The sequence below is a fragment of the Ceratotherium simum genome, chromosome 2 (assembly GCF_057802395.1).
Source record: "Ceratotherium simum simum isolate JZ-2026a chromosome 2, ASM5780239v1, whole genome shotgun sequence".
Lineage (NCBI taxonomy): Eukaryota > Metazoa > Chordata > Mammalia > Perissodactyla > Rhinocerotidae > Ceratotherium > Ceratotherium simum.
In genome coordinates this window covers 98,253,662-98,274,646 of record NC_141901.1, presented here as the reverse complement: position 1 = coordinate 98,274,646, position 20,985 = coordinate 98,253,662, and the positions used below count along the sequence as shown (strand labels likewise).

Here is a 20,985-nt window from a genome sequence, read left to right as displayed (position 1 = left end):
CCCAAATGCCTGCTCTCCCACCTCTCAGCCTCGGCAGTCTGGTCCCTCTGCCTGGCACATTTTCACCTCTCACCCCTCTTCCTTTTCTGGCTAACATCCACTAATCTTTCAGTTTGCAATTCAGATACCTCTTCTTCCAGGAAGCCCCCCTCGACTTCCTGAGACCAGCTCGAGTGCTCTTTATTGGTACCTCTGTGGTATTCTGGACCTCTTTCTCACCATCTGTTTTCCCAAACAGATGGTGAGATGGCAGTCTGAACCGTGTCACTATGATATATCTAAGGTGAGCCCAGCGCCTGCACACAGTGGGCGTTCCAGAAATGTCTGTGGGATGCACTGTTGCCCAGTCTCATTCCTTACTATCGGCACACGAGTCCTGTCTTCCACAGCAGCTTGTACACTCCAGGAGGGCAGTGAGGGGGCTAAAATACCTGGGGGTCTCTCCCCAGGCCTGGATTTAATCCCTGTCCCCAGTAAGCCTGATTTATGTTGCCTGGAGGCTGTGTTGTCAGGCGCTTGACAGATGTGTTCATCAGTGGAGCCGTGGCTTAGGGTCCTGAAAGCCCAGGTTTGGGATCACAGTACCCTTAGACACTGTTTTTGTAGAGGGGCCACAGCTGCTTTCTAAAAGCCAGTGCTGGCTATTTGTTGACTGAATTCTAGAGGACAACGAGGGATGCGGGCTGTTCATCTCACCATCTTCCGGGCTCAACGGAACAGTTATTACCGATGGGATCACGTGTTCACGTGCCCAACTCAAGATTAAAAGAAACTTATTAAAAATCTCAGAAAGGATGGACAAAGTCTTCTTGATAATGACCCAATGGCTTCAAACTCTAGGAAAACCAGTTTGCCTTCTCTGGTAAAGAAGCTGTTTTTAATAGCTGGACTCCAATGAGATATTTAAAAAAGGGACCAAATGCAAGTTGCCACCCCCAAGTGAGATGCAGAAAGAGACCCTGAGTTGGCAGCACAGGACACGGAGCCCCAATGCTGTCTGCAGACACACAACAGCAAATAAGACAAACACGCAAATTCCTGAGAACTGAGAGCAGAGAAGAGCAAAGAGACTTTGAGACAAAAGAGTGAGAGGCAGGATTTTAATACACAGTCAGGACAGGCCAGAGCCTTGCACTCCAGGTGTGGGGTGCCCAGCCGCATCAGCATCCCCGGGAACTGGTTAGAAATGCAATCTCAGGCCCTCCCTCCCCCAGCCCTACTGCGTTCTAGCAAGATCTCCAGGTGATTTGTACGCACATCAAAGTTGGAGAAGCACTGGGCTAGGACACTTATTAATGTAGGCTTTTGCTTTTAAAATGTGCTTTGAGGTCAAAATAAACCCATTTAAAGCATTTTTAGCTCATTATTTGCTCCATTGTCTCCACCCCTGAGTCACGCCGTCCGGCGTCAGCGTCCTGCTCTGGGCCTCTGAGCCTCTCTTGTGAATTACGACGGAATACAGAAGTTCCCGCGCCATCTCTGTAGACGGTCTTTGTGCATTAAATTGGATTCCAAAACTTCCATCAGCTGTTTCCTGCACAACACCCCCAGGAAGTAGGTTGTAGGGTGATTTCCGTTTTCAGAGATGATGAAATTGGGGCCCAAGGTTCTGTAACTCACCCAGGGGGCACCAAGCAAATCGGTATCTGAGTCAAAATGGAGTTTTAATGTGAGGCTCACCGAACTCAGATGTCTCTCCTTTTTATAGAAGGGAGATTTTTTGCATAAGAGACTTAAGAAAGAACAAATTCATAGATAACCTTGAGTGACTTACTGAATATGAGCCGGGCACGTGTGGTCTTCTGGGATTATGGAAGTTTAAGAAAGAACTGTGCCTTGGAGAGAGACATCAGCCCAGGGTGGGCCCTGCCCTGCCCTGCCCTGCCAGGGGCCCCACACTCCTGCTGCAGCCCAGGCCCACAGGTTCTGCAATTAACAGCCTTGGAAACCTCAGAGCCTGGGGGAGGTGAGCCTCATAGTTGGCTCGTAAGGGCTAGGAGAGGAAAGGAGGGGGATTACCATGAGGCCATGGGTACAGCCATGGAGGAAATGCGGGGGCTTCTGGATGACAATAACCCACCCAGGAGGATGCTCGCTCTGATCGATTTGTTTCTTTCACAGATTCAGGAGAGCAGACGTCTAACTGGACTCTGCCTAGACACCACTGGTGTGCATCACTGCACTGAATTTCCTAATTCCAATTTCCCTAGAGCAAACTGGAGCCACTCGAAGACTCGGAAACAGTTGAGACTGTATCTGGCACTGACGCCAACGTGCTTCTTCCTATCTATCTTGACGGAATTTAAGACTTCTCTGTCAACTCCAACTAAACAAGGGCCCCAAAGGGGGCTTGTTCAGTCTCACCCGTCCGCGTGGTGATTCTCCTGGGGTCCTCTAGAGGATGATCGCCAGGGCGGCTGCGTAACTCCCATCCTCTCTAGACATGCATATTCCACGGACAAATTCATATACAGTTGATTAAAAAACAAAAGGATGATGCACTTAAAAATTTCATGTAAAAAGTATTGCTGTGCTAATGTGCTCCTGCCTGCCTGCTACACGGTGCTACACAGGGTGGAGGCACGAGGAACTCAAGGCTGGGATGTTTGGGACGCTGAGACATCAGCGCACCCTGCGCCTTGCACCCTGCTCTGCAGCCGCGGAGTTTAGGGGCTTGGCCTAAGGCAAAACTACAAAGCATCTTAATGAGCAGAATTATACGGCAGGAATGTATGTGCATATTTGACATAGTTCCTTCTCTTGAGGGGCAGCCCTCGGGCTCTGACCCATGCCCTCTCCAAGGGCGAGGGAGGATCCAGAGAGGGAGCCCTTTGTTCCCCCTGCCAGCTCTTCCGCAGCCCCTACGGCCCCAGGGACCTGCCCTGCTCCGCGTGGGCACGAAGAAGCCCTGCAATTTCCACGTGGGCGGGTGATGTCAGGACGATGGACAAAGCTGTTCGGCCAGCCTGCAGGGGAGAAAGAAAAGCAGAAACAAATTTTACCCCAGCTGCCTCCCGCCCCAGAGAGGAAGGGCGAGTTGGGAGCAGGGGGCATGCAGGGGGCATGGAAGTCTATTCCAAGTGTCCAGAGACCCTTGGGGAGGAGGGGGTTCATAGGGCATGAGGCTCAGGAGCGATGGGCCCCTTTCCACGGAAACAGCATTCACCCCTAGAGAGCCGTGCAATGGAAATAAAGACACGTTGCTTAGTTTTTAATACTTTTTTTAAAAAATTGGGAAACAGGAAAGAACTCTTCCGTTATTCCACTACATGGACCTAAATGCAAGTTCGCATTTTGGTGTGTTTCCCTCCAGTCTTTTCTCCTGGGCAAATATGTTGTTGGTTTTTAAACAGAGGAATGATAGTGTGTATCAATTTTGAATCTGCTTTTATTTTTAACTTACCATGGTAGGCTATAAGATTTTTCCCTGTTCTTACACAGTCATCATAACATATAATTTTTCTTATTGGTTGTATAATACTCCACAATTTACTGAACTGTTTCCCTTCTACTGTAGACTTAGATTGTTTCCAAGTCTTCACCATCATAACTTAGTACAGAAAGCATTTTCCCATTTCTAATCACTTCCTAAGGACCAACTCGTAGAAGTGGGCTTGCAGCATGGAAGGACACTCACATTTTTACCTCCTGGTGCAGGACACCAGAGTGCTTTTTGCACGGCTGGCGCCACGCAGGAAGCAGCGGGTCCTGCTGCCTGAGGAAGCCGCACAGAGGGGCTCTCGGCAGCAACACCGGCCGTTCCTCCAGAGAGATGAGCAGATGCTGAGCTCCGCAAGGGCAGCCAGTCTCAGGAGTGGGCTCCATCTCACAGCCAGAACTCTGAAATCTAAACAGCTCCCCAAACCACTTTTTTGGTAACCCCTTTGGAGGGAAAACCCGACCTGAGGCTGTCTATGATCCTTATTTAGCCTAGTTGGTGTGAATATTCTTACATCTTGCTGCATAAAAAATGGGTTTGATAACGTGGGGGGCACCCAAGACCCACCAGGTCGTTCCCACTGTGTATGGATGGGATCGCTTCCTAAAACGGGAAACATCTGCAGAAGCCGGTGGGAGGTGTCCACGCTCGGCTCAAAACTCTGCAGTCTCTTTTCTGTGCGCAGGATGGAGTCCAGTCAGTAACCATAATGCAGGCAAAGGGCCTCACAGCCCAGAAGGGGAGCAGAGTGCACTCGGGGATGATGACTGGTGTGTATGTGTGTGTGTGTCTGTGTGTGTGTAGGGGGCGCATTTCAGCAGGACCCCCAAGGACGGCACATGGGCTTCATAAAACCTAGGAAGTTCTTTCTCTGAAAAGGCCCCGTGACCCCTGTACCTTCCTTTCACCGCCCTTTATGAGCTGGTGGTGTGGGTTATGTGATAACGCTGTCTTCACGAGGTCGGGCCGGGCTCTGGCCTGTTCCTGCTGGCCCAGCCCTGGCCCCGTGCCTGCCTTTGGTGGGCCTCAGTTAGCACTGTCGGAAAGGGGAGCTGGACGGTACCAGAGAGGTATGCTTTCAAGCTGATGAAGACCCAGAGCACCCTAAATCCTCGTGAGTGTTCTCTTAGATTGGACAAGTCTGGAAGGAAGCAAAGACATCCAGCAGAGGAGTCTTGTAAAAGCCCCACAGACGGGCCTGGTTTGTTTAGGCCCGTCCCCTGCACTCTGGCCTCCATCGCTGCTCTCTGTCAACCCAGAGACTCTGTGTAAACACAGAGACGGTGTGATTACCGCTGTGATGGGAAAGAGCACAGGGAGGCCCAGGGACACATGCACCTTTGAACTTTGAACTGAGCCTGCCTGAAGACAACAGCCTGCGTCTGTGAGCTCCTCAGCTGCAGATGTGGAGATGAGGGACCACGTTCAACTCAGAAAGTGTGGTTGGACACCATCTGGGAGCATGTGTCCCTCACACGGGAACGAGCCCACAGCATGCAGCTGCAGTGGGACCAGGCACGGCAAGCCCTGCTCGGCGAGACTGCAGGCCTGAGGATACTGAAAGGACCTGTGTGTGTGCGCGTGCATGCACGTGTGTGTGTGTGTGGAAAGTAGCCTTCAATACGATAAGAGCTCACCAAGAACCCACCATGTATCAGGCAAAGATGGGGAGGCATCGTCTCTGCCTTCGGGAAGCTCTCAATTTGATGGCTGCCAAACAAGCCGTCAAAGGCGAGCCTGGGTCAGGCTCAGTCCTCACCACCTCCCGGTCCTGTCACTCTGGCAGCCCCAAGAGGCTGGGTGACTACTTTCTTGAACAACCTTCTAACCCAGGGGAAGTGCCTTGCCTGCTGTTCTGGGGGTTCTGCATTTACATCAACCTTTAAATGTTGGCGGGATGAGAGAAACCAATTTCAGGACCTGAATTCTCTCAGTTTTCCGAGGGAATTATCAGATAACCTGGGCCTGCATCTAAGCCTCCGTGGGAAAGCTGACCGCTGACGTGATACGGTGATCACGAGAGGGGCGGACTCGCCCCCAAGTGGAAGCTCCAGCAGGGGGCTCGGTGGCCGTCGGCCCAGTCACAGGCCCGTCTCCCGCAGAGACTTCTCAGCACAGCACCTTTGGGGGATTTGGGTGTGACCCTGAGTCAACCCTGACCAAGCAGGCAGCAGGTGACCGGGCGTGAGCGGGGTCCAGAACCTCCGCCGGCCCGCTGCCCAAGGCCGGGCCCCTGCGCTTACCCGCCCTCCCTCACCTCCCCACCTTCCGCCACCCTCTCCTATAGGCGGTCAGTGCCCCGCCCCAGGCTTCGAGGCCTGACCTGCAGCCGGCCTGTCCCAGACCCCGGTCTGGCTCTCCCTGGTCCAGCACTTGACTGAGACGGCCATCTGGGCCCACCTGGACCGCAGCACGCGCCTACATCAGCTTCCTCAACCATGGCGCTGTCGACGTGTTGGGCCGGGTAAGCTGTGATCCTTCGTTGCTCCCGTGCCTCGCAGGAACTTGAGCAGCGTCCCGGCCTCGACCCACTAGAAGCGAGGAACACCCCTCCCCCACTTGTGACAAATAAAAATGTCCCCAGACACTGCCGAGTCTCCCCTGGGGGGCAAAGTCACCCCGAATGAAAGCCCCTTCTCCCTTTGGGGGCCAGGCCTCTCTGACTGGCTCTCCTAACCCCAGACCCTCACCCTCCCTACTCCCTCCAGGCCCTGCCTGTGCAGGCGAGGTCCCCACTCAGTCCTGTGGGGCTGCTTCGCATCAGCCACCACTGTTCACCCCTTCACAGCGGTGACAGTTCCCGTCGAGTGGGTATCTCCTAGGTGTCGAGTACCGGCCTCATCAACATCCCCACACTTAGGGACGGTCTGTTACTAGCCCCCTTTACAGACGAGCACACAGAGGCTCCGAGTGGCCAGGTGACCTGCCCGAGGGCACACAGTCACTAAACCCACTTTCACGCTCATGAGTATTTAAGTCCACGCTTCTCACAGTCACTCGATTTGTCTGAAGCACAGCGGAGCCCCCTCGAGGGCCCTTCCTCCACCTCCTCAGAGCAGCCACTGACCTCTCGTCTGTGACCCACCTGCAGAGGTGTCCAGATTCACTGATGATTAGCCAGCTACCAGGGACCTTCAGGGCTCACACGCCCTGTCCCACGGGCCTGCCTCTCAGGCCTCCTCGGGCAATAGCAGTGGTCTCTTCTAAGAGGCCCTGGCCTGCTCCAGTTTGAGGGGCTGCCTCCTCCTGCCTCAGGGCGACCTTGTGGGGGCTCATTAACGCAGATCCTTTGTCTGACTGTACAGTGTTTGGACAAGGAGGTTCTTGTTTCCAGCAGCCCATGTTCCCACGTGCATTTCAGGAGGGTCTGTGTTCTCTCATTATCTCGGATACAGCCGTGGATGGAGCTGGGGTTCACAGGACCTGAGACGCTGGACTGGGGTGGCTGTTCCTGGGCATGGGAGGGACCCGGCAGCTTGAATCGCTGATGGAATAATCTTGGGCAGTTCAGATGTGGCCTAGTAAGAGCAGGTGGGGGACTCTCTCCCCTCCCCAGGCCCTTGTTGCCCTGAACTGTGGTGTTAAGAGAGTGTGGAGGAGGATAGTGCCAACAATAGGACACTGGAGTCAGGCCGGGGCTTGAATCCCTGCTCCAAGGACCCGCAGCCTGCACCCATGACAGCAACGTAAGCTCTCCACACCTGTCTCCTTGGTGGTAAAGACGGGCCAGCAGTCTCTACCTCGCTGGGTGACGGAGGATCAGCGAGGTAACGTCCCACAAGGACTCTAGAGTTATTACCTACCGTAACAACCAGTAAAACGACCGCGTCCTGACCGTCCATCTCAAGCTCAGGGGTTCACTCATTCAACACTGATTCACCTGCCTGATGTGTGGCAGACACTCTGCTCGGTGCTGGGGACTCAGCAGGAACCAGAGGCGTGGCCCCACAGTGTGACAAGTGACGATGATGCAGAGCTAAGAGTGTGGGCTTAGGAGTGGACGGAGCTGGTTCCACTCGCTGTGACTTTGGGTGAGCCACCCAAGCCCAGGACACCTGTGAGCAAACTGGGCATCCACAGAGCCCCCTCCCCGGCTGGCGTGGGATTTAAGTGGGATGGAACGCTCAGTACAGCGCCCGGCACCAAGCTCTTGACACACGTTAGCTGTCACCATCATCCTCACCAGTGCCTCACAAGGCAGTTTATGGAAGAAGCACATGTCCGCGGCACGACCTGAGCAGGCTGGCTTGATGGAGGGGCTGCCCTGTGAGGCGGATCACTGCCGGGAGGGGACCTGATTTCCACTTGGCTCCTTATCCAGCCTTTTGGGAGACCTCACAGACAGCAGGGGGTCCCCGTCCAAGCTGCTGCCTCAAAGCCCACGCACTATTACTGCCGTGACCAGAGGAGGCTCAGGGCCTCAGCCAGGCCTGGGCACGTCCCCTCAGGATGGGGTGAAAGGCTAGTGTCTGGGGCTCCCCAGCTCCAACGCTCCCAGCATTCACCATGGATCATCTCATTTAAATCCCACAACAGCCTTAGGAGGTTGATTCGGTTGCTGCTGCCAGACGGTTCCCTGAATTCCGCTGGCTGGCAAGGCGCTTTTCAGGAAGGGAAGCAAACACCTACTTGTTAATCGCCTGAGTCTCACCTTGTCAGTCAGGCTGCTGTCGCAGGCCGGGTGTGCCAGGAGCAGACGCACCATGTCAGCGTTGCCATGGCGACAGGCCAGCATGAGGGCCGATGACCCCTCGTGGTCCTGCAGGTTGACGTCTGCCTGGCAGCTGAGCAGTGCCTGGACCATGTCCTCCCTGTCGTGGCTGACTCCCAGCATCAGCGCGGTCTGGCCTCCCTGCACAAAGAGCACAGGCGTGCGGTGAGGTGGTGGCTGACAGGGAAGGACCCCTCTCCAGCACGGGGACCTGGTCCCCCTCACACCACCCTGTGGGAATTGGGAGTTGGGGCTCATGAGCAAGGTGGATCACCTGCAGGGCATTCCTAGAGCAGCCAACTAGCAAATGCCTTCTCAAGGAGCTAAGTGTGGGAATATCTGATTCGAGAAGTCGAGTCCAGATGGAATTTGCCCACTTTCAGACTGGGACACAGATTACAAGCTCACTGACCTCTGTCCCAGCTGCCTCTGGGTCTCGGGAGCCTTTGAGGAAATCAAACGTTCAGGCTTTGGAAAGATGCCGTTTGGAAAGCCCAGACCTCTTGAGTTAAAAACCCTACGTGGATCTGCATGAATTTCTCACCCCACTGGCAGAATAAAACTGGGAAGTGCCCACATTTATTAAGGAGGAGATCATGTTCACACCTCCTACCTGAGTGGCTTGGATGTTCACATTTCCTTCTCTTAAGAGCTTCCGGACGACAGCCATGTCTTCATGGCTCTCTGCAGAAGCCAGGGGAGTGATCATCACGGCGGTATAGCCAGCTTTGTTCTGATGGTCCACACTGCAGACACCTGCAAGAGGAGCAGCCACTGGAACGGCTCCTGAGGGGCCAGGGCGAGACCCCGCTCCAGCCTGATCAACAGGACGCTGCCTGCTGGCTAAAAGGCCACGGAACAGGGCAATCCTTTCCCAGTGGTTGAATCCATGTTTGACAGTTTTAGCAGCCCTTCAAAGTGGCTACTTTTCTTTACAAGTTTTCTGAGGATACCCAGCAAGAAAGGTTGACGGCAGAGTCAGAGATGGCCAAGGGGGCCAATACCATGGCTTTATTTCCTAAAGCGGAGCCCAAGACATGTTCCCATTTCACAGATGAGGACACTGAAGGCCAGTGAAGCTACATAAACTGCCCAAGCGAAGGTGAGGTGAGACCAGGACTCAGGTCTGTCAGGCTCCAGAGCCCACCACTCACCCGGCCCCATGTCACCCATGGCCGCAACTTCAGATTTCACTCTCTCTGTGCCTGTGTGTGTCTCCTAAGCTGATGGCTGTGTTTGCAGGTCCTTCCAAAGGCCTAGTGATACATTGTGCAATGTACCAAGGGGCATGAGAATGCCACAGGATAAACATGGGGAATCTTCCAGGAATAACCATCTCATTTGAAAAACGGAGGGGAAAACGACTCCATACATTTTTATATTAAAGCAATTAAGAATATACATTTCACAAAAAGGAAAAACTGGCATAGTTTTAAGATGAAGTATTAAATGAGAACTCAAAAGAAATTTCTGCTTTGTAACCCTGGGGATGTGCATTCCTATCCCTCCCACCAAAGGAGGCGCAGGAGGTTATCAGCCTGCTGTCTGCTGTGTCAACATCCCCCCTCTCACGGGAGATGCTGTGTGGGAAAGCAGATCCTCCCAGTACCACTGCTTATGTGAAAAACCTATGTTTGGACAATAGTAAAACTATCTCAGAGATCGAGTCACCGGGCCTTTCTTAGCATTTCCTCTGTGACATGGGGATGATAATAGAAATTTAATGAGTTCAAATACCAAAAGCACTTAGCACAGCACCTAGCACATAGTAAACACTCAGAAAGTGTTAAGTGTTGTTATTATTATTGTCCAGAACGGTATTATTGTCTTTATATCCTTGCTACTCGCTCAGGAAGACTTGGGTATGCATTGTAACACATCTGGTTTTTAAAAAAATGTCAGTCACGGATACTGACAAGTTCCGTGCAAGGGAAAAACCAACATTGGCCGACATTCCCTCCAGCCAACCCCAACAATTTTTCAGAAATGTACCACAGTGATACCAGGATGCCGGCGGATACAGAGAAATCAGCACTTTCCTCCCCAAAGCTCCTCTGACCGCTGTCATGAGCAGCTGGGCCAGGAAAGCTGAATCACACCTCCAAGCATGGCCTCCCAGCTCCGTCCTGGTGAGGACGGGATTGTGTGCACTGCCTGCTAGTGACTCTTCTGTTTTTACCCCAGGACGATTTTATTTGCTTCTGAGAGGTGTAAATGAGCCTCAGGTCGTGGTTCTCTCTACTCTCTTCAGAAACATGACTTGTAGCTCAGCAGAGTGAGGGCTGAGGACCCAGGGCTTTCACAGCAGAAGCTTCTGGGCAGCCCCCCAGGAGCCTGGAGGGGAGGGGAGGACAAGCATGCTCCTCCTCTGCAGCGGCCATCTGGCAAAACGAAGGACGGGTCACAAAGGACTGAGCTCTGTGCTCCACAGACAGGTCACCTCCTGCAGCCCCTCACAGTTTCCAATGTGCTTTCCCGATGCTTCACAACTCCCAGGGAAGGGAGCCCAGGTCTGGGAGTGTGACCGTCCGTCCCCCTCCACAGCCCTCCTCCAGGGAGGGAAGGGAACGGCACTTTCGGCCTCTTCTCCCTGCCCCCTTCAGACCTCATGCTTGTGGCCACATAGCTCTTCCAGTCGTTAAAGGGAAAAGCTTCCGAGCCACTTCAGGGCTGATGAGCACTGATGGAGTCTCAGCTAACATCAGCAAAAATTTACAACAGCCTAATCTGATGTCGTCCATCCTTGGGCCTGGCCCGGCCCACCTGGAGAACTGCTAACAGCTGCATGTCTGTGAGCTACTTAAGACGAGGGCTCCACATTCCCCATCTCTGGATTCTTTGTGCACATAACAGGGGCTTCCAAGGTCTCACAGTGTCCCTGAAACCTGGTTTGGGGTAGCAGAAAAAGCCCAGGTTGGGAGGGTGACAGATCATGGTTGGAATTCTGGCTTAGCTCCTGACTGGCTCTGTGACCCTGACCACATGAGCTGACCTCTCTGAGCCTGAGTTTGCTCACCTGGAAAATGCAGCTCATATCTGCCTCACGGTCCCCACAAGGACCGTATGTGGCCGTGCATATGTGTACCACACCAGCACTGTGACTGGTGGGGAAGGCCCTCAAAGAGCAGTGGAAGTTGTTCTTACTGACAGCCCCTGACATCGAACGTGGTAAACGGACACAGAGGCACGCTCCACTCAGGTGTGCGCCTTCCTCAACACAGCTACCACGTTTATGGCACCCATGAACCCACGAGGAACTGAAATCCAACAAAATCGGCTCCATGTTAGAACTGTAACTGCATCTTCCTTTGATAATGTGGGAAGCAGAAAGAACTTGGGGCTGTCATTATGTACGTCACCTATCCATTCAGGTGAAGAGCGCTTGACGGAATTCTGGAGAACTGAAAATTTCCTGGAATTTAACCTAGCTCCCAGGGGTCACTTAACAGATAGATTCACTCAACACCTACTATAAGCCAGGAACTCGTCTAGGTGCTGGGGATACTGAAAGGGACAAGACGACAGAAGCCCCCATGACTGAGTTACCTGAGTTCTGTTGGGTAGAAGTGACAAGCAAAGATCATCGAAAGAAAGAAACAAGGTGTTCCCCTAGAGAGAGAGAGACGGGGCGGCCACTTCAGATGGAGTCACCAGGAAGCCTGCTGAGGTGACATCTGAGCTGTCACTTGAAGGACGAGAAGGAGCCAGTCATGAGAAGAGTTTCAGGGAAGAGACTCCAGCTACAAAGCAAGGGCAAAGGTCCCAAGGAGGGAATGCGCTCTGCGAGTTTGAGGCCACGTGGCTGGAGGGGAGGGAAGGAGGATGGTGGTGATGGCAGAGAGAGTGAAGGCAGGTGGGAGCCAGGCCATCTGGGATTGCTGAGGGCCAGGCTGAGGAAGCTGCCTTCCATTCTAAGAGCTATGGGAGGCCGTGGGAGGGGTTTAAGCTGGTGGACAAGATCCAAGTTGGGAGAAAGCTCTTGCAACCAGAATTCAGACTTTCCGATGCCCATTTAAACTCCCCCTCCAGCCTCCTAATAAGGCTTACAGATCCAGCAAGTGCTCCACTTCCTGGATGCCAGGAATGAGAAGAACAGCTCAATGGTGTTGACTTCAAACCCCAGCAGCACACTTAGTTGTGACGTGATCTCGGGCAAGCCTGTCGACTTTCCTGAGCGTCACTTTCGTCATCCATAAAACAGGGATAATCATCCCTATTAATACGATCATTATGGGATTAAATGAGATCTCATATGCCGGGTGCTCAGCCGAGGGCCTAATCTGTGGAGAGCATTTGGGGCTTAACCTCTGGTAGGGACCCTCCTAGATATCCCCCCGACAGCCTCCCTAACTCATAGATGACATTTCGGGGACCCACACACCTTCAGTCAGCCCCATCACCCACCTGTCCACACCGTCACTCCCAGGCTGCTTGATGTTGTCACAGACGCTGCTGAAAGTCCACTCTGAGCCCTGTGCTCTGGTGTCAGCAGACCATGGGGACGCTCAGCAATCCTCACAGAGTTCTTTGACTATTAACCACCCCTTTCCAGATTGCACAACCCGGAACCCGATCTCTCTTTCCCGAGAAGATCAAGGCCAAGATCAAAAAGCAAGTGGCCTTCATGTCTCTTCTTCCTCCTCAGCATCTCTCTGGACCTTTACCACCTTCCCTTCCTTTCATTTCCATCTCAAAGGAACAAATATCCAGCAGCGTGACTAGGTTGACCTCATCTGCATCTGCTGTGGATTCCAGGTTTTTCCAGCTCCTGCAAGACCAAGCTTCTTCTCCTCTTTGTATCTTTAATCTCTCTCTCTCTATCTCTGTCTCTGTCTCCCTTTCTGTCCCCCTCCCCGCCTCCCTGGACTCTTCTTCTCAGCCAACAAACGTGCTCAGGTATCCTCTATCCCCAAACACACAAAAATAACTGCAGTCTCTCCTGCCTCCTCCAGTCATGACGCTGCATCACTGCCTTCCCGACCCACCCACTTCACTCCTTTCACCTCTGCAATCCAGCTTCCTCCCAATATCTCCCTGAAACGGCTGTTTCCAAAGTCACCAGTGAACCCCTCCCAAACCTGCCAAGCCCAGGCATCATCCTTCAAGGGTACTACCATATTGGCCCAGCGGATGATCTCTCTTCCTGACGTTGTCTTCATTATCGGTCCCTGTTGGCCACTATTCTGTTATTTCTCCTGCTTCTCACACAGCTCGTCTGGGTCTCCCCCACCGGTGTGCTCTCTCTCTCTCCCCCTAAATGCAGGCATTCCGCAGGGCTTCCCTCTCCAGCCTCTTCCCTTCTCCATCTGCATTCCTTTCCTAAGGGACTCCATTGGCTGTGCTCTAGCTGGCCCCACCCAAAAGTCTACTGCCCGTTAATTTTGGATCTGGAATTCTCAATAGCCTTCTGGATTCTTCCATCTGGACGACCTACGGGAAACTCAAAATCTGCCCCACACTGAATTATCCTTTTTGCTTCCCCCACACTTGTTCTCCTCCTTTTGCACCATCTTCTCAGCCATTCAGGCCCAACACATCAGAGAACCCCACTCCCCTCCCTCACAGCCAGTCTGTCACTAGCTCCCCAGTGGCTTTCTGCTCTTCTATTCCTACCACCCTCTCCTATTGTGATCCCTCACTACCTCTCTGTGGACCCTGCAATGGCCTCCTGCCTGGCCCGCCACCTCCTGCCCCTGCTCCTACCACCAAATTCACCTCTGTGGAGAACTCGCCTGGTTCCGGTGTTCCCCTGTTCACCACCCTGGACTGACTTCTCGCTGCCTTCAGACAAGCTCACACTCTTCGGTCTGGCACTCAAGGTCCTCCACGCTGTGGTTCCACCTACCTCCTCAACCTTGATTCACGTCCCAATCCAACCAGAAGCCTTGTGGTCTCCAGATTTTCCTTTCTTACCTCCTTGGTGTTCTCCTCTGGGAGATTTCTCCCTCTGCTGGATCCCACCTGCTTCAGTGTACCTTGCTCCCTGAACAGGACATTGTCTCACTTCTGTCCTGGAATCATGTTCTGTACCTCTCTCTCGTGAGCTGTCTCCCTGCTCCACCCTGATCATCAGGCTGTGACCTCCTGGGAAGCAGAGGGCTCACACCTGGCTCACCTTTGCATCCCTGGTGGTGGCCAGCATGGACCTCACACGTAGTCCACAAATATTTGATGAAGGATGACTGAGCCAAATTGAGTCAAATTGATCAAACGGAGCCACGGCCTTTGCTACAACGTACTTATGAAGATGTAACACGTGACCTCTCCTAGGGGCAGTGTGGTATAGCTCTGGGGTTGGACAGACCGAATACAAAGTCCATCTCGACCATTTACCAGCCCTGTGACCTGAGCAAGTGTATAACTCTCTGAGCCTCAGTTTCCTCAAGTGCAACATGAGAATAATAATACCCACATCACAGGAGTGTTGTGAAGGATAAATGATATTATAAAGGCAAAATGGTCCAGTCCAGCTCCTATACAGGAGGAACTCAGAACAGTGAGGAGTCTCTTGCTGGAAAGAAGTGGGTACAAGAACTGCCCTCCGGGAGGGGCGCAGGCTGCACAGAAGCAGCCAGCTCTGACCTGTCTCCAGCAGCAGCTTCACGACAGGGAAGTTGGAGTGGGACACGCTGTAGTGAAGGGCTGTGTTCCCGTTGCCATCAGCCAGGTTGACAAGCAGCTTGAGGACGTGTTGGGAGTGAGGCTGGACCCCGTGGAGGTAGGCGGCCACCACAGCAGGGCTAGACGACTTCCGGCTGGAGATGCGGAACCACTCTTGCCTGATGGTGTTCAGGCTCTGCCTCTGAAACACCAAAAGATTCCAAGTCCAGAGGTTACCTGGCCTAGATGCTCCAGCTGGGGTGTTCGTTTCCACTGGGAAAAGTCAGCTTTTGATGCCTCCACCTCTGTCCCTCCAACTCCCCATGCAACTTACTCCTGGAGGGCTCAGAGCTAGCGGGGTTGGGGACGCAGCAACATACTGTGAACCTGTCACAGTATGGCCCCCGCGACTGGCCCCCCATTGAGGCAGAAAGGGAGACTGGGAGAGCAACACGACAACCGGTAACAAAGCACTTCACTGGGTGGAAGCTGAGGCTTAGATCACATCCCCACACGCACAGGACAACCAAGATCCTCTCTTCCACGCACGCACAGCCAGCCTGTCCAGACCTCAGCCCAGACTCTACCAGGACTGCTGCATGTTTTAATACACATAGTTGGAAAGCCACAACATTGTAGTGATGGGAAAAATGCATGCTGAAAGCTAAGACCAACAACACGCCCAACTTGTGCTTGAAATAAAACCCAGATAGCCGTGCTTGAATTATTTTTGGCTTTTAAGCTTTGCTAGGACCTTCAGAGAAGATGGTTTAAGAACCCATCGCAGGACCCCGCTGTCTGCAGTATTCAGCTCCTTTGGAACCATGAATGAAGAGAGTTCCAGAGCGGATGACACCCACTCCGTGTGTGACGTGACCTAAGTGTTCAACATGGAACATGTTTAGACCATTTGTCTAAAGGGGAGGAGAAACTACGGGGATGGGATTATCAGAAACGATTCCATACTCATTCTGGAAAAGGCACTGCATTGGGAGTCACTGAACCAAGGTGGCCAGGCTTACGTCCTGGCTCAGCCATGTGACCCTGGAAGTCATACAACGTTTTTGAACCTTACTAGTCTACAAAACAGGGATGAAAAAAGGGCAGGCTCCCTAACCTCCCCTGGCTCTACAGAGTGAGGTCCTTGTATACTCTGTTTCTAAGGTGGGGGGGGCCTGTGACCCTAACATGGATGTGGTGTCAGATCTGCGTAGCCTCTGATCACTCGTCTAGGCGGAAACAGTGGAATCTTCGCAGCTGAAACACTTTTTATCTATCAGACTATCTCCTTTATCCAGGGAATCTTCAGGAGAATCTGGAGAAAGATGCTCATATTAAGGAACATAGTGGTGGGTTTTAAATGTAGAGCTAAGAAATAACTTATTCTGTAATTGACTTAAGAATAAGTAACAGGAGTTTCGATCAACATCCGCATCACACATTGGCTCTTTACCAATCTGGGAACAGTTATTTGCCAAATCAGCTAAGATAAAATAATGACAATGGGTTGGGCTGAATCGATCGTTTTTACTCCTAAGGCTCTTCTGCAAAGAACAAAATGGTCTTTAAAAATGCTTACAAGTTGTTACATGCTGGGTCTTACCAGCTGCTCTCCTACTTTGGGAAAATGTGTCTGTGTTCCAGTATCTCTGGATTGCAAGTAGAACCCAATTATTCTGTGTTTAAATCTCCATGGCACGAAGGTGTTAAGGAGGAAACAGGTGTATTTTCTTGTTTGTGGTCTTGGACCCAAAGGTGCACCTCAAGAAAACCAGTAAAGACTACAGAGTTAAATGCCAGGGCTTGGGGGTGAAGGAGACCACCCACACCTCATCAATGGGGAAACCAAGGCCCTGAGCATTGAACTGCCCTGCCCGGTATCTCAGAGGCAGCGCTCCTGGGAACAGAACCCGTGGTTCCCCTTCCACACGCTCTTTCCCACTCTACCCACAGCTCTCTCAACTGCAAGGCAATTCTGAGCCTAAGCCACAAATAGCTTTATGACTGACAGTCAGGGCGCAATGCCTGATACCAGCTGGTAACGCCCCAAGCACAGGCCTGCTCTCTTGCACAGATGCATCACTCCCACTTTCCCAGCACGGTCCGCCCCCTGAGGCAGCAGAGTTCGGGCGCATGAGCGAGCGCCCAGAGGAAAGGGACAGCTGCGTGCATGCCACACTGCTGCTGAGGCAAGGGACCAAAGTCACCCAGTGGGAACTAACAGTACAGACACGACAATGAAAAATCAGGGTACCAAGAGTTGGTCGGTGGTGGTCGCAGTTTCTGGCAGATGTTGGCTCAACGCCCGGCATGCATTAAGGAACTCTTCTGAGGGTTTATATCTAAAGAAAAATAAATATATGTATATATCAGACTCCATGCTGATGAAAAAGAAGCTTATCCCCACCTCAACTTTCACTCTCCTCTTTCACTTCTCAGCAGCTCAAACACCCAAGCTGGGCAACTCCCCAGATGAGGGGCATTCATTCCTCAGAAATCCAGGTGGATACAGCCTCCTGGCCACAAGGCTTCTGAACTCCTCTGAAGTGTGAGTCAAGCCTATTTCCCTTTTCACCCTGCTTTTTTTGTTTTTGGGGGGACAGGAGCAGATCACCAAGTGTGGCCCACCAAAGTGGGGGCCACAGGCCCAACAGCAATTCCTGACATGCCGGGAAAGGGAGGGTTGTCTTTCTGACTTTGGATCAAACATTTTCTGCCGGAGCAACTTGACAAATCCAAAGAATCCAATCCATACCAGCGAATTTCTTCAGGTTATTCTTCCACGAAGGACACCATAGTGCTAATAAGTCAATAAAATGGAAATCAATTAGGCCGGGCATGCTCCATGACCAGCATCCTTCCTGTGTTAGCATAATGGCAGACGCGGCATTAGAGGCCAGGCTGGGACTCGATGGCACTGGTCACGGGGAAGCTCCGCTCTCATCACGTCCTTACGGTGCTGCCACACTGGAGCAGCCCTGTCCACCTGCTGAACAGTCAGCCACACTCACTGCCCGTCACTGCTCCAGCAAGCAGGCTGGGGACGGTGACAGCGATGACAGTGGCACTGACTGTTCTTACTTCTCCCATTTATTGAGAGCCCATCATGTGGCAGGCACGTCACTGGGCATTTTACGTACTTTTCTCATCCAGTCCTCAGACCACACCTAGCAGGCTGCCATTATCCACGTTTTACAGATGAGGCAAGTGAGGTGACCACGACTTAAGTACCTGGTCTAGAGTAATGCATGCAGACGTGAGATTTGAACCCGGGGTGTCCAACTCCAAAAGCAGGATGCTTTTGCTGGCCACACGACCTCCCCTCATATTATTATTATTATTTTTTTAAAGATTTTATTTATTTATTTTTTCCCCCCAAAGCCCCAGTAGATAGTTGTCTGTCATAGTTGCACATCCTTCTAGTTGCTGTATGTGGGACGCGGCCTCAGCATGGCCGGAGAAGCGGCGTGTCGGTGCACGCCCGGGATCCAAACCCGGGCCGCCAGCAGCAGAGCGTGCGCACTTAACCACCAAGCCACGGGGCCGGCCCCACCACCTCCCCTCATATTAAAAGGCAGGGTTAGGTCAGCACGGCCAACGGAACAGGCAGACAGCATGTGGGAAAGATCGGAGAAGCCCTGGGTCCCCTAACTTCTCTAGGCCTCTGTTTCCACATCTGTAAAGTGAGGATGGTCATACTTTCTACCTTGCAGGATTGTTCAAGGATTATATGAGATAATACATGTAAAGTCCTTCACGTGTTCAGAGTGAGGACGATGTTGGCTTCATGACAGTCTGTGACAGTATTCCTGTGAAGACAGGAGTCACGTCTGTCTAGTTCAACTAGTGTACAGTACCTGGTGTAGAACAGAAACTCAATGAACACTGGTGAGTGGATGGATGAAGGAATGAATAAGGATTGGAAAAAGGGGTGAACAACCACCCCTGCCCTTTCTCCAGGGTCGAGCGCCCCTGTCGGTGCCCCTCTGACTCACCTCTCAGCCTTGGGGCGGGGGAGCTCTTCCCCAGGCCCACTCTCCTGGCCTGCGCTGCCAGTGCCCTCAGGGACACCCTGCCCCGCTTTGCTGCTGGGGTGGGCATCCTTGCCCCGCCTGTATTCCAGGCCCTCACATTTCTTCTCAGCCTCGCTGTCAGACAGGTCCTCTGGGGAGCTGTCCTCATCACTGGTCTCCTCGCTCGAGGTGGTCTCGTAGCTGGGGAAGGAGACAGAGGTCACTCGTCTGTGTGTCCTGCCCAACGCCCGCCCATGTCAACACGAATGAGGACTAGGTGGGCATTAGCTAAGACTTCCCAGCTTCCTAACCTCCTCCTCCATTCTCTACACCCACAGGCCTGGAGGGGGTCTCCCAGGAACCTCACTGTCAGAGAAACAGGCGGTCAAGAGCTCTGGCTCAAAGGCTAGAGGCCACTGGGGAGAAAAGATAACTAAGCTCTTTGCAGCGAGCACATAAACAGCCAAGCCCTGACTGGCCTCTGCCTCCACATGATCCAGACAGGCAGGGTTCTCACGAAAGCATCTGCTTCTGGAATCCTAATGCCCAGTCCAGAGAGGGGCCCAGATCTAGGCAAACAGCCCCACCCCACCTGAGTTCTCTGAACTGGGTGGCTGTGAGACCTCTCCTTGGTCCCTGCTGTCACACGGCTTACCCCCGACAAGGGAGGAACACCTGTGTCTGCTCCCAGCAGAGTTCCAGGATACCTGAACCCAGCATCGGCCTTTCTCAGCTGCAGCCTGTTTAAACTACTGCTTGGAACAGCAAAAGTGAGGGCACAGGCCACATGATGCGTGGCTCTCCCTCCCCGGCCATGATCCTTCTGTTCACTCATATGCGACTCTACTGAGGAGGCTGACCAGAGAGCACGGAGGCAGGTCCCGGAAGATTTATTGATCCCCCTGCTGATGTCAACAGGAGACCCCGAGGGAGGATGCCAGGGTTAAGAGGAAGATTTCAGGTTCTGGGGCCACTGGACACTGCCACAGAGACCAGGGGAGACGAGTGGCCACACTTCCACGGAGCCCCCCCATGCTCTCCCTCTGAACGTGGCCCCACATAACGACCCCGGGCTCACTGGATTTGCAAACCCAGCCTGCTCCCTGCTATGCTCGCATTCTGTCCTGCTTAAACCCAGCTATTTCTTCCTCTCGTGCTTGGAACAACTTTCCGGTTTTGTGATTAAGAGAGTGGGAGACATACTACGTTTACCAAGCAGTTCTCGTCTTAGAATTGCTCTCATAAAAACTTCACCTGGAAGTTCATTCATTCATTCAACAGAAATTTATTAAGCATCTACTCTGTGCCAGACGCTGTTCTAAGTGCTGCACCAAAGTCCTGTCCTAACTGAGCTCATTTTCCAGTGGGGAAAGGAAGAAAATAAACCTGTAAACTATATAATAGACTCAGATGGTGATCAGAACAGTGAATACCATAGTAAAGGGCCTGGGGCAGATTGATGGGCAGAGCGGCTGCTTGAATCAGAGCAGCAGTTTCAACACCAGAATCACCTGAGGGTGTCTGAAATCCCCAATACCTGTCCTGCACCCCAGACTAACTAAACTAGAGTCTTCAGGGGGGACCCAGGCATCGGTATTTTTTAAGGCTTGGCCAGGGTTTCAAGGCTGAGACACTGCACCAAAGTGACAAACGCTGAGGACCACCTGGGGGAGGAGCTCTGTAAATGGGGCAGCAGATGCAAAGGCCCCGAGATGGGCCTGACAGAGGGAAGAAAGGCAGGAGCCGGCAGGGGGGGAGAGACAGGCTAGGCCCGGAGATGGGCTTCCAGGCTTGGGGACAGCACGAGGACTGGGGGCCGTCTAAGCAGGGGGAGCCAGGACCTGCTTCAGACTCAGATCGGGCTGATTCCCTGTTCTGCACATGAACTGCTGACAGCTCAAAACAAGGTTTCTCCTGGGCCTGGGGTCTGACCTTAGCAAGCATGGGAACAGCAACTCCCCTGTCATCCCGTTCCACCATTTCTGACGTTTCTCTCACAAGACCTGCAACTGTGACGTCACCTTGTTTGGATCTGGCGTCTTCCCTCTGGTCTGACCCAATTAACCGGGTTCTGACCGCTCCGGTCAGCCCCCCAGGCCCTCTACCGGCCAGGTGCCCGCTTTGGGCTTCCACAGCAGCCTGTGCTTCCTCCTCCACTGGAATTCATCCCAGCGTCTCAGCACGTCTCTACTTCTCGTCTTATCTCTGCCCACGTTCCAACT

At 52.9% G+C, this 20,985-nt stretch overlaps 1 protein-coding gene across 2 annotated transcripts in view; it reads right to left on the bottom strand.

Annotated features, from left to right (window-relative positions):
• Positions 1-1,073: 1,073 nt before the first annotated feature.
• KANK4 (KN motif and ankyrin repeat domains 4) overlaps positions 1,074-20,985 on the bottom strand; it is a 62,839-nt gene continuing 42,927 nt past the window's right edge. For both annotated transcript variants that reach the window (XM_087417125.1, XM_004431433.3), the window contains 6 exons: positions 18,746-18,964; positions 17,005-17,092; positions 14,733-14,952; positions 8,764-8,906; positions 8,091-8,291; positions 1,074-2,966 (listed from right to left, as the gene is read on the bottom strand). In XM_087417125.1, the coding sequence (XP_087273251.1) occupies positions 2,862-2,966; positions 8,091-8,291; positions 8,764-8,906; positions 14,733-14,952; positions 17,005-17,092; positions 18,746-18,964 (976 nt within the window). In that variant the 3' untranslated portion in view covers positions 1,074-2,861. The remainder of the gene's footprint in view (positions 2,967-8,090; positions 8,292-8,763; positions 8,907-14,732; positions 14,953-17,004; positions 17,093-18,745; positions 18,965-20,985) is intronic.